General features: G+C 38.8%; 1 protein-coding gene across 1 annotated transcript; it reads right to left on the minus strand.

The window, feature by feature from the left end:
* Window positions 1–315: 315 nt before the first annotated feature.
* LOC111867529 (elongin-C) lies at window positions 316–9,984 on the minus strand. Its single transcript, XM_023857501.2, has 5 exons — window positions 9,808–9,984; window positions 9,552–9,727; window positions 1,151–1,185; window positions 875–1,065; window positions 316–780 (listed from the first exon to the last, which is right to left on the minus strand). Exons 3-5 carry the CDS (start codon window positions 1,166–1,168, stop codon window positions 639–641), a joined length of 351 nt encoding a protein of 116 aa, XP_023713269.1. The 5' UTR covers window positions 1,169–1,185; window positions 9,552–9,727; window positions 9,808–9,984; the 3' UTR covers window positions 316–638.
* Window positions 9,985–11,638: the final 1,654 nt, after the last annotated feature.

The raw sequence follows: 11,638 nt of genomic DNA on the forward strand, positions 1-11,638 counted from the left end.
ATAAGCATAACATCCATGTTTACATTCTTCCATGAATGAAATACAGTGATAATCACATAATGAAATGTTTGTGTTTCAAATTATAATAATTCAAAATCTGAAACTTTGGTATATAAATACACGAATTAACTCTCGAAGGAAACTAATCTCTTCCCTAAATAATACGTAAAAATACAAAAATACTGTTTTGGTGGAAGTAGTCATAGTCATCCAAACAACGTCACTTCAGGTTTTTCATTGGATTCAGAAGGTACAATAAACAATCATTTATACATGTATAAGGAGTTTCTGTAAATGATTTATATATTCATTGTGTTAATAGCATGACTTCCGTATATAAATTTATTCAAGAATTAAATCAACACAATGTCATTCATCAATAATGGATATATCCAATCATCCAAATGAGGAATGTATCACTAACACCACACAAATTAAAACAAATATCAAGGATACATTTCAAAATGTCAAAACAATTACTCATGCTCAATTAGGGAAATTCTGATTATTCGTGCAAATCTTTCAAATTTATCATTTAATGCACATGTAAGGCACACGGGGATATTCCAAGAATGTAGATGCTAGAACATGCGCTGCACATAAGAAGGTTAAGTAACATTTGATTATCCAGCAATAAATTAACAATTTAAGTAGTTCGCTACGTCCACAAGTTCTAGAGACATTTCTGAAGCAATGGGAAATAGCGGAATCTCAGTAGTACTATTTGTGTAGTACACTTTGTATATCAAGTACGTGCACACCGTTTGCAACACATGCGACCTGAAAGGATAAATAGAATATTTTAGGTACATCAATTCTTAAAATCTTGATTCAAACTGAAGTCACCTGTATCATGAATTCCCTTAATACTTACTGATAACGTTTCATGTCTACACGCAAGGGTTCATTCTCAGGAGTTTCAGAAGGACCACCAATCATGGCTTCGAATGTTTCTGATGCCTCGGCATATTTACGTTTTATAATAAATTCATGGCCATCAGCTGAAGTAATTGTCACGTACATAGCTCCAGGTCCCATACATCCTCCATACTGATTTTCTGTATCCTAAAAAACACACACACAAAACTGTTGTCATTATTTCTAGAGGAAAATCTCTTCTCATACATTTCATACTCATTGAACAGTTTACCTGAGGATTATCTGCCATTCTTTTGCCAATGTATACTGCAACAAATAGAAAACAAAATACTTTATTGCACTACCACACTGTTACATTTCCGAGATTCTCTATTGGACTAAGACAAAAAGGTAAAAGATGTAAAAAATACAGGGCGTTTTCTTTATTATGACACTTCAAAATTTATACAACTTTTGTTGCTCAACGCAGTTATACAAAACTTAAAAAAAAATCATTATACTCACTCACTCATGGAGCTGAACCCTTCTTGAGAAGCTGCCAATTGTGCAGCTACTCAAGAATTTCCCAGCATTTTATGGAACCCGAAGGTTCATTGCCATGTCCACAAGTGCCCTCCACTGGTCCCTATCCTGAGCCAGATCAATCAAATCCATAACATCAAACCCTATCTCTCCAAGATCCATTTTATTATTTTCCACCCACCCACGCCTTTGTCTTCCCAGTGGTCTCCCTCTATATGGTTTTCCCACCAATACCCTATATTCATACCTCTTCTCCCCCATTCATGCTACATGCCCTGCCCATCTCATCCTTCTTGGCTTGATCATTCTAATTATACTTGGAGAAGAGTACAAGTTATGAAGCTTCTCATTATGTAGTTTTCTCTAACCTCCTGTTACTTCATCTCTCTTCGGTCCAAATATTCTCAATACCCTGTTCTCGAACACCCTCAACTCCTATGTTTCTCCCTTAATGTCAGAGATCAAGTTTCACACCCATACAGAGCCACAAGCAAAATGATAGTTTTTTATTCTAATTTTTATGTTTTTTGACAGCAAACAACAAGACAAAAGCTTCTGGACTGAATGGTAGCAAGAATTACCCCAGTTCAGTCTCCTCTTAGTTTTTTCCTGAATCAAGTTTTGATCTGTTATCGTTGTTCCCAAATATTTGAACTGTGCCACATTTTCAAAATATCTGTTACATATCTTTTTGTCATGATTTTGCCCTGCATTTTGGTGACTAGACAGCAACATATACTTAGTTTTCTCTGTGTTTACTTCAAGACCGACTTCCTTACTAGCGTCAATTAAAGTTTGTGTGTTTCTCTTTATGGTACCTACAGTACCACCCAGTAGATTCACATCAACAACATACACCAACAGCTGATGTGTCCCATTTAATCTCAGTTCCACCTGGTTTTTCTGGATCTTCCTAATGGCATATTCTAAAGCTAAGTTGGAAAGCAGTGGCGATAAAGCATTTCCTTGCTTTAGATCATTCTGGGTAGGGAAATTATCAAATCTTCACCTATACGGACTTTATTATACGTTTTGCTTAATCACATTTTAATCAGACTAACTAGTTTCATGGGTATCCCAAACTCTGTCAGAATATTGTACAATACTTCCCTCCTAACTAAATCATAGGCTTTCTTGAAGTCTACAAATAGCGGATATACTGTCTCATTGTACTTCCATTTTTATCTCCAATATCTGACAAATGCAAAATTGTAAACAGTAGTTGTGTTACTTCGAAACCCACACTGATGATCCCAAATAATTTCATCTATGTATGGACTTAACCTTGAGAGAAGGATATTGGATAAGATTTTATATGAAGTTGACAGCAGTGATATCCCCCGATAATTACTACAGTTTTATCACCCTTCTTGTGAACTGGTAGAAACAATAAAAAAATCATTATACACACAATTAAAAATTATTACACTAAAACTCTTTTATGTCATATCCTCGAAGATCACTGGAACACTATTTTTATGTGAACGAAGAACAAATTTGTTACAACCTTGGTTACAGTTTCTGTTGAAAGGGCCTCAGTCTCTGATTGAATGGCAGTATTCGACACGGCATTGGGCTGATTTTTCTGAAACACGCTGTCCTTCAAGTACCCCCGAAGGAAAACGTCGCAAAAGTTTAAGTCCGGTAAGACTGGTGGCCATGAACACCCTTCTTCAAACAGCGCAGGATACTGCTTCGTCTGGACTGTTTTCTCGAAAACGTCACAGAGAGCTATGTACGACTTTACTCGCGTGAGATCTCTCACTGTCTTGATGAAGCAAGGCTGAATTCACTGCAATGCCTATCTCATTTGGAAAAGGGGCAAATTCTGCCCTCAGCAGACTAAGGTAAACATCAGAAGTGACTGTACCATTGATTAACACGGAACCGAATATTCCAATGCTTGATAATGCACGCCATACCACCCCCCTCTAACACACAAAAACACGCACAAACACACACAAACACACACACAAATATATATATATATATATATATATATATATATATGGATGCAGTTGCTTGTTAACAGTCAGTCGTGTGTTCTTTGAGGCACAAAATCAGTTATTTCACTTGTTAATGTAACCATCCAAGTGGAAGTCTGCTTCATCGGAGAATAATGTTACATTCAAGACTAGGGGGACTGCGCTCCAGTAACACTGCGTACTCCCTCGCAAAATCGTAATGTCTTGCCATTCCATGTTCTGAGAGCGACTGAATTGGCTTAATTCTGTAGGGAAACAAGTCATCACGACAGCGCTGGTTGAGACGCCAGTCTACTGTGCTAAACGTTAGCACACTACTTCTCGGATTCCTTTCTATTCCCCCACGTGTTGTACGCGTACTAACAAATCCATCCGTGCGAAGAGATGACCTATGTTTACGTCCCTTCGCCAAGTTAATCACACACTCTTTCTTCAAATTGTTTAATAATCGGGTAGAAAGTCTCTCTCTCGAGAGTGCGAAAAGAATAGAACACTCTTGACGATACTGTCTCTTCACAGCAACGTAAGAATTTCCAGAAGAGCAAAAGTTCTTGAAAAACACGTTCTGATCCGTCGTACCGGACGCCATATTATTACTAAGTCTGGCGTTGGAAACGATAATTATACAAGTCTGTGGAACGTTCTGTGAAAATTTTGTAAAATTACGTTCAGTAACGAAGATACTATACAAATTTAAATTTCCGTATTGTATAGGAAAACTCTTCACAGTTCTTAACACAAATATGCAAATATAGCTATCTGCAGGCTTTTTATAAAACACAGTCATAACCAAGCAAAATAATTGTGAGAGAAATAATTTTTTCACAGATACATACAATACTTTAAGAATATTCGAATAAGGTTAGTTATTTTACCTAGCAGGAATAAAATGATTGTGATGGCTTCACCGTGTTTATATTACGATTTAATGTTTAATGGCAAAAGGAAGATTTTGTTTCCTGTATAGTACACTCATTTCTGGCACATAGTGAGCTTAGTGTTCGGCATATGGAGGCCATATTTATGTTGTGTTCATATTATATATGCATGAATTTGCAGCTTTGCCATATCCACAACTTCAATAGTAATCAAAGTAAGAATTCACTGGTAAGGGTAAAGTAAAATGTAAAGCTATCCCTGTAACAGGCCGTGAAGGTTCATAGGGTTGTGAGACGTTGACGGTCCAACATTATCTAGACAATCGGATCAAAGATGGCGGTAAGGTTGTCAGCCTTACGCTCCGGCCGCGCTTTACTCCCCAGGAAATTATTTAATTAATTCCTGGTACTCATTTCTGTTAAAGGCTGAGTCGACCCCAGGGCCACAGCGCGGCTGGAAGTACTAGGTCAACTGAAAAAATCCAATGACCTCATTGGGACTTGAACCCGCGAACTTCCGGCTTGTAGCACAGTCCCTCAACCAACTACGCTATGGTAAGTATATTAAATGTCTCAAATTATTCTCTTGAACAGACTCTTTCAATACCTGCAATTTTAAAGATTTTCCCAAGGATGTTAAATATTTTCTTGCTGTTAAATTACTCCATATTATATGATGGAATAGAACCAATCATAGCAAGCTAATTTTAATGCATGTATTTTCATTAATGAGGCGACTGTTCTCACAGCAAAGCTCGTTGAAGTTAATTTGTATACTGCGTGCATTCCATTTTTTTTTCCCCAATTTAAATTACTGCCTGTTTAAGTCAGAGATTAGTTTCTATTTCGTCAGTTGCTTTTATCATCATAACCCGTGTTCAGATTAAACATGTTCTAATAGCAAACGCTATTAAGTTTGTTTTGTCAGAGTTTAATGTTCATTGGCCTTAAACAATTACTTTAATCTAGCAAAGATTTCATTCGAGCAAAAATGGAGGTAGTCAATTTCTGGCTGAGATATGATATTACTAGTATCGAGCAAATTTTCCACCAACATTCAACCTATTGTCGTCGTCGTTACGTGCACGTCCGTGTAGTCCGTTGAAAGTCAACCAACATTTCAGAGGAACATACCGCCTCCATTTTTAGGGTCGGCTTGCCAGCTGCTTTCTCACGTTGGTATCTTGCTCGGCCTATTTGACCCTGAAGATAGAGGAGATACGTTCCTCTTAGACTTTCAATGCACTACACAACGTTATATACCAAAAGACAGTATTCTTCGGTCTAGAACTGTAATGCTCTTTAATTTGCGTCTTCTATTGTCGACATTTTAGTATGACGGTCCGGGTTTGATTCCCGGCAATGCAAGATTTTTTCTTCTCCACTGCGTCCACACCGACTCTGCGGCCCACCCAGCCTCCTATCCCAAGGGTATCGAGTATTCCTTTCCCGAGGGTAAAGCGGCAGAGGCGTGAAACTGAGCACTCACTTCCATCTAGTGAGGAGGTCAAGAAAGGTGCATCTATATTTGTACTTCCATTACCCCATGTCTTCATGGCATAGTGCTTAACTAATTAAGCACAGGGACAATTTTACCTTTTACTGTCCATTCCTCCTAAAACCGTAAAACACTGAAAGTTGCTGAATATTCAGAATTGTTTGTAATATTATTTGGATGGGCTCACGTCTGTTGTATAGAACGTTTGCATGTTCCAATGCTTACACTTTTCATACTCTTCTTACTTTACGTTCAGACTAACGTCCGTTTATTATATAATACATACTTTCAGCATCTTTAACAAATTAATTTATTTGTAGTTTGTCTGTGGTTGTCGTCAGTAACCAAAACTTTTTAGCCTCGATGATTGGATTGTAGTGAAAAATTAATTGAAAAGGATTTGGATGGAAGCGGTCGTAGCCTAGTTTCGGTGCTTTCCAGATATGTGCCGAAAATCTTCAGTCAGCGTATAAGGCTCTCCGGGCCTGGATTCGAATTGAATATCCCCGGAATACAACCCAGAAGCATTCCACGTGAGACAACTAGCTCTGTGACTTCAGCTAACTTACTGCAGTGAATACTCGTTACTTATGCTTCATTCCTAATATCTGCGGAATGCACCTAACACTAAACACTAAACTTGAGCCAACTAGCCCGGGGACTCCAGCTGAACTTACTGCAGTGAAGCCTCGTTAGTTATACTGCATTTCTAATATCTGCGGAATGAACCCAGGCACGAAGATTAGTAAACAGGGCAGCTTACAACGCACTGACTGTTTTGTGTACATCGTTATTCTCAATGCAATCAGTGGAGTACGGCATGGATCTATTTTAATGGGCTCTGAACATATAGCGCATATTTCTGGTCAGAATGAGTTTACGAGCACGAATAGTCCTTCCTTGAGGATTAACGCAGAAAACAGACATGGACGCTACAATACAGTATTTTTCTTTTCCCGTTATTTTACGATGCTTTCAGTATTGGAGATTATATAACATCGAACAGTAGGGTGATAGATGAATGACGGATTGGGAAGTATTTGGTGTCTCGGACGCGATTTCAGCAGAGTACTTCCGGAATACAATTCTAGAGCATTATTCCTAGAGCGACCGGTGCGGCAGAAAGCTATAATTTCGCTCTATGTGATAGGAGTTTCTTTTTCGCCTGACAAATTTAAAGTATCCGTTCTTCAATGCGTAATATATAATTGTACTCTTGAAATTAATAAGTTCCGGATTACTGTTCACAGCAGTCAGAATTCTGGCAGTTGTAGGTACATCATTGAAATTGAATGGGACACATTAGCCTCTGGCCTATGCTGATAATTTATTGGGAGATGAGTATCATGAACAAAAACACAGTACCTCTAATAGACGCTAGTTTAGGCGGCTGATGAAGTAAACACGGAAAGAACTATGTATTGATTCATGTCTCGTTAGATAGCTAATTCATCTTTTGAAAATGTGACAGGTTTAAAATATATAAGATCGAACAGTAACAAATCAAAATTTTGCTTCTGACGAAATTAAAGTCAGGTTAAATTCCGGGAGTCTTGTTATCGTTCAATTCATATTTTTTTTTGTCGTCTCTCTTGCTATATACAAACAAAGATTAAAATATTCAGAACTATAATTTTGCCTGTACTTTTACACGGCTGTGAGATTCTATTCTTCACCTTAAAGAAAAGAACACGGGCTCAGTGTGTTGAGAAAAGGGTGCTGAGGAGAGTATTCTGGACTAGGAAGAATGAAATAAGACGAGGCTGGGGAAAACGATATAACGAGGGGGTTTCATGAGTTGTGCTTCTCTCCAAATATTAGAATGATCGAACCAAGGAGTGATATGGCTAGGGCATGCAATATGCATCTGAGAGGAGTGTGTATAGTGTTTGGTAGGAAGACCTGAAGGAATTAGACCATTTCGAAGAATTAAATAAGGATTTTTTTTTTAATTCGTAGAATAGATGGACGAACTGGATTTATCTGGCTCAGGACAGGGAGCAGTGACAAGCTCTTGTGAACACAATAATTAGCCTTCGGCCTCCATAAAATCCTTGGACTCAATAACTCAGTTCCATGGACTTCAGCTTGTCAGTTAGCAGTTAAGTAAAAACCACGCACTTTTTCTAATGATATCTTTGAAAAATTCACGAGTGTACTTTGTTAGGGTTTTCCTCTTTAGTTGCACCTGACCTGTATTGTCCGATACTTTTTCAAAATCTTGAACTCCCTACACACTGCCACTCCAATCGAAGATGCTTTTTTTTTTTTTTTTTCGGTATCATGTTCCTATGTAATAGCTAGCCTGGTGTTTCTAAAACTATCTTTACAAGGTCTACTATCACTGAGAATATGCATACTGCAGTAATTTGATTTATAGTTGACTTAAGATTAAGTGACATCAGTAGAAAACTAATACTATTTACGTAACTTTCGGCAAGATGGAGATTTATGTCGACATGAATGACAAATTGCCCTCTTGATTTATGAAGTTAATTTATACATCATTCAAAAGCTGTTCATATTCTACAGCGAATTATCTGTGTGCAGCTGAAACTTATACTTTGAAGAATTTAGAGAAAGAAGTGCATAGCACAGCAGTCTACAGGAACGTCAGAAGTGGCATTTCCTCCATCAGTTGTTGATTCTGGAATGAAACTGGCTGACCACCAATTAATAATTTCAATGAATGCGAAATGCTGCATAGCATGGGGAAGATTGTGTTCAAATTTCTGTTAGAAATGAGACTTTTCTTTACTTAAGATATTAACATTCCTCAATTATGAATTCGGATAATTTGCGTACTCATCAGAAAACAGAACATCGCCGCGTTTCTAAATTCTGTTAAAAAGGGATACAGCAAAAGCGGAACGCCTAGTTCGCAAGTTGTCATATTCGTTCACAAATGAACAGGAACAACAGGCGTACATTGCATGTCCTGCTTCTCTCGTGATTAATTATATTTGATTAATTTTTGGTAAATTTTAACCAAAATGCTCACTCCTCCTTCCGCCAGAGTTTAGTTTCTACAGAAAGTCGTACAGTCTTAAAAATTTCTGGCAATTTCACGCGGCAATTAGTTAAACATGGAAAATTGGATGAGTATACAGTATTAATAACAATTAATCAACCATCAGTTCTGTCTGAAATCCTCTGATATTCTGATGACACACCAATATATTCGAAACTTAAGACTAACATGAATATAACCGACGTTTCGGAGGAACGTATCGCCTCCATCTTCAGGGTAGAAGGAAAAATAAGAAAATCCGCAAGCGAAGAGACGATGAGAACCGGTGCAAGCAGATAGGTTCCTCCGAAACGTCGGTTAACACCACATCTACACGGTGCCACATCCCAGAAGACTTCATAGTCACCGCCGTGAAAACCTCAAATCTTAAGACTAGCATATTACTGTGTCCATGATGTGTATTTGTACCGACCGTCTTACAGTGCACACAATTTCACTTTTCTCCTCACTACATGTTTCGACACTAATGTCCCATCTTTAGGTGTGATTTTATTTACGTCAAACCATTGCACTGTATGCCATGACGTAAATAAAATCACACCTAAAGATGGGACATTAGTGCCGAAACATGTAGTGAGGAGAAAAGTGAAATTGTGTGCACTGTAAGACGGTCGGTACAAATACACATCACGAACGTGAATCAGTGCAGCAGGACGCTAAAATATAACATTATATTTACAGTTATTTTGACAATGCCACAAAACATGATAAACTTACATAAATTGAGAAATGAAGATAAATGTTGTACCGGTACTTACCTGAGAATACAACCAACCAGTCGTTACTACAGCTCGAATGAGAGTGATGAGGATTCTTCTTTCTAGATTTCTACATAGCTGGTGCTGCTCATGTTCATGCGCTTCATGCGTGCTCAAGTTACTACGTAGTCAAATACATTACCAATTTTTGAAGTCTTGTTTCGTTCCAAAGACCACTGTGAACCAGGATTAAATTGTATGCTGAAATTGAACGCAACCAAGCGTGAACATTTAAAGCGTGGATATGCATACTCACAGATGACTGTCTTGTCTTATACTCGTTTTGGAATTACACTACAGGACGTCTGAATTAATGATCCAAGTACGATTATTCCTTCAGAGGAAGTAGTGCTTCCTATGGAATGATAAATCTGTAAGGATATGGAAGGAAGCGGTTATGTCTGTTTCAAGGTACTATCCTGGAATTTGCCTAGAGGGATTGGCGAAAACCAAGAAGCTCCTCACTCATGAGGCTCATGAGCACGGGGGTACAGCTCAATGCTATTGGCGGGCAACATAACCGCCGTGACGTCATGAAGCATCACTGCTGCCACAGTGCCCGGAGGCAACTCTATTGATACAAAATGGCTGCCGCCAGTGCCGAGGGCTCGGTCAGTAAGCGGGTATGCTATCATACCACCTGCCCTGTCGGTAAGAAAGTAAGCTATCATGCCACCAGCATTTGTGCACTGCTCCCTCACAAAAAATCACTGGTTCACACGGATAGCTAGAATTAATAACCGATGTAAATGAAATGTTCATATTTTACAGGCACTGGTGAGAAACTTTCTCCCGATAAATAATGTTGCAACCCTGGCCTCTTGTACTGCAGAGGTTCTTCTCCCGTGTAGACTTCAAGTCAGAAGCGTTTCCCGTCTCAGCAAAGTTCGTACCAAAACTTGCCACAGAAAGCATGTTCTACTCATAATTTGATTGACGATGCTATCAACATCTCAGACTATACGTGTATATAGAGCACCGAATAGTAGAATGATAGTGTATAACAAATTGGAAATGCTATGTAAGGAAGTGGCAATGCCATATTTCAAGGTAGTACCCCAGAATTTTCATGGGAAGTGAGAAACCTCAGTTAGAGTAGCCTGTGTCCCGTCCGAGATTCGTTCCAGAGCCTCCCCCCCCCCGATACAAGTCTAAAGAGTTTCCGATTGGGCCAAAATACTCGGCAGCGAGCATATTGTGGGTTACAGAACCGTTGCTAAGTGGTGACTCGTTAAACAGCGACCGTTTCTGGATAACGGCTCGGTAAACACGTTCCATTTGCTAGATAGCAGATTGTTAATAATACAACAGTTAGACTACAACAGTGGAAACGGAATGTTTCTACGTGGTCCGTGCCGAGATGTTATAAGCAAGAAATAAGGTTCTTTCAGTCGAGTTCTGCATGGGAGGCTGTGAAGAGTGGACCTGGGCGCATGAAGCTGAAGAACTACCACTGTTAGAAGCCACTTCTAGGGAACGGCTGGTGAAAACACGGCAGTCAGGAAAATACTTAGCGAGTACTGCAGTGATTTGTGAACTGTGGAGCTTAGTGGTGGCTATGTAATTGCTTGTATTTCCGAATCGTGTGTATAAGTGGTCAATAAATCCATTCACAAATCAGAACCCCGTCAATAGTCACCCCTACATTTGATAATATCATGCTTTCTTTTCATTTATCAAATAGCATACTTACAACATCACAATTTCTCCTGCAAAGGTTTGGGCACAAAATCATGAACGGATCAGTTATCGGAATCAATAGAAACAAACTGAACATACGAGGGCTATTCGGAAAGAAATCTCCGGTGAGCAGTTAACGAGACAAGCAGTAAGAAAAAGGTATTATACTTGTATACAAAAAATACATACATACTGTCGCGTATCGGGCGTCTATCGCGACAAATAACTTCACGCCGTATTTTATATAGCGAATTTTATTTCACATTCGCACTTACAATCACCAAAATTACAGATTTACGGTTACTGCTATCTGCAGTATCACAATTAGTACACTCCAAATGCCAGAATACCACTGACTAGTTGTTGGCTAACCCGGCGGTAGCTCCAGGACTCACTGACTGACTCAG

Source organism: Cryptotermes secundus, unplaced genomic scaffold (genome assembly GCF_002891405.2).
Source record: "Cryptotermes secundus unplaced genomic scaffold, Csec_1.0 scaffold1316, whole genome shotgun sequence".
Classification (NCBI taxonomy): domain Eukaryota; kingdom Metazoa; phylum Arthropoda; class Insecta; order Blattodea; family Kalotermitidae; genus Cryptotermes; species Cryptotermes secundus.